Genomic DNA, 4,197 nt, shown 5'->3' with positions numbered 1-4,197 from the left:
GTCATGGGCGGGGTGCGTGGGGTGGGGGGTGGGGAAGTGTGCTCCGTGATGAGGAAGTTCGGCTTAAAGACACGTCCCAGGGGCGTTTCTGGCGCCAAAAGGCATTTCTGGTCCCCACCTGTCGTTCTGCTCCTCAGCATGGCTTCCTAAAAACGCTGCAGGATTTATCAAACATGCATGAATGAGTCAGAGCAAGGCTTTGGGCATGCTTTTTTAATGAGAGTTTAACATTATAACATGATATAAAACCCAAAAAAGTTGATTTTACATGATATTGCCCCTTTAAGGTTGCCACTTCATTCGAGACTACCATTGTTACAGAAACGAGCTCTACTCCTCCTGAAAATACTTTTACACCGTGAACAGTTTTTACATGGTATGAACTCGCTCGACAAGCTTTTTAATAACTGTTATTCTTCTCAGGATATTGTTGTCGTTGATGAGTCTGAGAGCCCTTTAGAAAGTCCAGAAGCTCCTCCAAGCTTCTCCAGGGTCATCTACATCTCAGGAGATAAACAAGAGGTAACCTGCAAAGAAAAACTCTGTCCTCTTGTTTTATTGGTTTGAATAATGTTTTATAATCTTAGTATGAGTTGATTCTGGTTCGCAGGTCAAGTATCCTTCAATTACACCTATTAGTAGTTGCTCTGGATGAGGATATTTTATGTCTGTTTCATGCTGTTTTGCTTCTATCTCTAATTAATTTTTTTCCAGCTTTTAAGCAGCACAGATGATGAAACCTATTTGCCTGATGAGGTAAAGGGGTTTTTTTTATAGCTAAATCACATTTAAAAGCTGATATGATTGAAATAATTCTGCAGTGAAATGTTTATTTTTTTTTCTTACAGCCAATGATTTTGATAACTGGAATTTCGTGGCAAAACGTCCACAGCAGCAGTCTTGGTTTGCTGGAAGGGGCAGGTTACTCAAACTGTTACACTCCGTCACATAATGGAGACAGAGACTCGCCTCCACACGGTAACCACAGCTCATGGAATATGTTGCCTTGGTATATACAAATACTTTACGGTGTCCTCAAATCACAGTACAACTACAGGCATTGGTTTTCTGTTCAGAAAATGATCAATTCATCAAATTTTGTAAAGATTTTTCTTGCAATTTTGCTTTTTTATCTTGTTCTTTTGTGTTAAGAATCTGAAATTGAAGGGAAAATGGAGGAAAAGAATGAGGAAGTCTCAAAGAGCCTGACAGAAACCCCACCTTCACCCTCAGGCCCGAGTGGTCTGGTCATCTTTGGACGGCTGTTGCAAAAACACAGCTACGTCAGCGCCCTCATCATCATGATGGTAAAGCTCAAACTTATGTCCGTTTGGTTTCCTGTGCTGTTAAATCAGTCGACAGCAGAGGGGATATCTGGAAAAGCTATCCTTGGAGGTCCCATAGGTTAAATAAACTGTGTTTATTAAATGGCTTTTATTGCTTTAGAAGTTCCAGAGTGCTTAATAGTTTCGCTGCCACAATCACTTACTCACGCGAATCACTGGTGGCGAAGATTTCAGGCCACTGGGAGAAATTTTGAACTAAATGTTGAGAGGCAGGCGATGAAATCTTGCAATTAGTGGACAGACTGGTCCACCACCTAAACCCCCAGCCACTAGGAACAAATGGAAGTCATAAAAATCATTTACACACATACATGTGTGGTTGGCTTTACTGTTTCATCTTACTTTTTGTTTTCCAGTTCATTGATTATATTTGGCAAATTTGAACAAGCAATGATAATCAATTGTGTGTAGAGGACAAAGGGAACAAATACAGAATTAAGACTTGAATGTGTGTAAAAAAGAAACATATAAACCAACCGGCTGGGCCACTTACAGACAATTTATTATCTCTGCAAATGGCTCAGAATTCGGGAAGCAAGCACATTATAACACCTTCATCTTGAGCCCAGCCCCTGTCCAACATCAGATCTGGGGCAGAACTCCCTGTGGAAGAGCCGGGCTCAGGAAAAACAATGGGAACAAAAGTTATGTGTTGTGCGTGCTTAAGGCATGTATTAACTGAAGCATCAAGGAGAGTACACTCTGAGTTGACCGTGAGATGTCATTCACACCAGACTGCACATCAACTAAATCACAGTTTAGTCATAAAAATAGAGAATTATGGAAAACACGTCCTAGTTAACCTCAAAATAAAACAGTTTCTGTGATGCATTAAACATTTATGAAACTAACAAAAACTGCAGGTGTGTGTCTGGTGAATTTTTGGAGAAAACAAGCTTGTTCATTCAGTGAAGTTACTCACAGTAGGTAGAGTTTCCAGAAATTTTACTCAAGTAAGAGTAGCGATACTTGATAATAAAATTACTCAAGTAAAAGTAAAAAGTACAGCACAGTAAAAATACTCCTAAAAGTACATTTTTCCCCTAAAGTTACTCAGATGCTACATTTCTTGATTTGACTGTTTTTGCTGAAACAAATATTGTCCAAATATTTTTATTCTTTCCCCGCAGTAAACTGTGATGATGGTTGAGCTGGATGTTCAAACCACAAACAATGAAACGGTGACTGCAGTCGAGCTGAGTTGGACGACTCAGCTAAAAGCAGGGCCTTAAGTGAAACACCATTTAAAGGTCACATAAAACTGTACAGACTGTACAGTGGATTGTTTAGCTGGGAATATTTTTGACAAATTAACAAATTAGCTTGTAGGCTAAGCTACATTTAATGAAGACAGACATTTCTGTGTAAGCAAGGCTGTAACTAACCAAGCGGCTAAACTGTGCTAGCTTTAATTGACTGTTTGAGCAAATGTAATGAAATATTTGTTCATTTTAACCATCTGTAAGTAAATCCAGCTGTCTTTTATATATTTATATTTAGGTGTGGAGTATCACCTACAACAACTGGCTGACTTTTGTCTTGCTTGTGTGGTCCTGCATTATCTGGATGATGCGGGATCGCCGGCGTTACGCCATGATGTCGGCCCCTTTCCTCGCCATCTACGGCACTGTGCTGGTGGTTCTGGGCTTCCTGAGCGGGCTCCGTCTGAGCCGGGCCGAGCTGTACCCGGGCCTGCCCCAGGCTGTGATCGTGGACTTCGACCTGAACAGCTACCACCCTGCGCCCTGCACCCACCTGGGAGCAAAGGTGACACGACGGCACAGAGAAACTGAAAAGCCAAAAGATAAATGAAGGCTGATGAAGACAATAAGATTTAAACCAAAGTTGAACTGAGTTATTTCAGTTTAAACCTAAACGAATGAGACGTGTTGAAGTGAAACTTGAGCCACTTCTTCAGTAAATTACTGGAATTTGTGTTTCCTCTGCAGGTCTTCTACAGCTTTAACTTCTGGTTGCTGTTTCGTCAGCAGCTGAAGGAGAGGCAGGAGAGGCAGAGCATGAAGAATAAATCTCTAGAAGAAATCCAAGACATGCCACGTAATTTACTTTTTGGACGGCTTCTCCTCAAACAGAAACATTTAATTGTGTGAATTTGTAAAATGTTTGTTCTTACTAAAGTTCTGCTCACATCGATCTGACAAGTTTCAAACAGATTTCTCAGATGATGTTCTGATTGTTTCTGCTCTATTTTTCTGCTTTCCTTCTGTCTCTTACTTCTTTCTTTACTCCTGTTTTGTTTTCTCTAAATCAGAGGAGGAAAGTCATCATTCACCTCTGGTGGCGATGCTGATCTCAGGTGTAAAAGGGATTCTGGTGAAATACTGGATCCTCTTCTGCTGCTCCATGTTCTTTGTTGTCAGCTTCTCCGGGAAGGTACTTTAAATGGTTCTGTAATAAAACATGCATAATTATCCAACTAATGTGCTACACATGTGAGCTTGTCTTCAGTTTTCATCACAATACAAGCTCATTGTATAGACCAGGGGTCTGCATCCTGCGGCTCTTTGTTCCCTCTGCCGTGGCTCTTTAAAAATGTGACGAAACACAACAGAATAAATAGTTATTTTGTTGTTTTTTTATACTCACAACAGAAATAAATGTGGATGCAAATATGTGATCAATACTACTCATAAAAAAGTAAAGCATGTTAGCTCATGCTAGCCTGTTGTTCACTTAAATAATAAAACTTATTTTCTCAAATCCGTCAGAATTACCTTTAAAGAATTTGAAGACTATATAATAATAAGAATTAGAAGGAAAAAAAACGCCTGAATAATTCAGTTGTACTAGTTTTTATGAAATTCTGTATAAACAATATACAGTATTTTTC

The 4,197-nt window shown here is 39.7% G+C and overlaps 1 protein-coding gene across 1 annotated transcript in view; it reads left to right on the top strand.

Moving 5' to 3' along the window:
* si:dkey-11f4.7 (piezo-type mechanosensitive ion channel component 2) overlaps nt 1–4,197 on the top strand; it is a gene marked incomplete at its 3' end in the record, with an annotated part of 34,242 nt that overhangs the window by 9,746 nt on the left and 20,299 nt on the right. The window contains 7 exon segments of the mRNA XM_014001694.1: nt 424–522; nt 715–756; nt 849–978; nt 1,153–1,307; nt 2,847–3,113; nt 3,296–3,404; nt 3,619–3,740. Coding sequence (XP_013857148.1) covers nt 424–522; nt 715–756; nt 849–978; nt 1,153–1,307; nt 2,847–3,113; nt 3,296–3,404; nt 3,619–3,740 — 924 coding nt within the window.

This window comes from Austrofundulus limnaeus, unplaced genomic scaffold (assembly GCF_001266775.1).
Source record: "Austrofundulus limnaeus strain Quisiro unplaced genomic scaffold, Austrofundulus_limnaeus-1.0 Scaffold10, whole genome shotgun sequence".
In the NCBI taxonomy this organism is placed as follows: Eukaryota; Metazoa; Chordata; class Actinopteri; order Cyprinodontiformes; family Rivulidae; genus Austrofundulus; species Austrofundulus limnaeus.
Note: the sequence above shows the minus strand (reverse complement) of the source record. Positions and strands in the feature narration are given on the sequence as shown.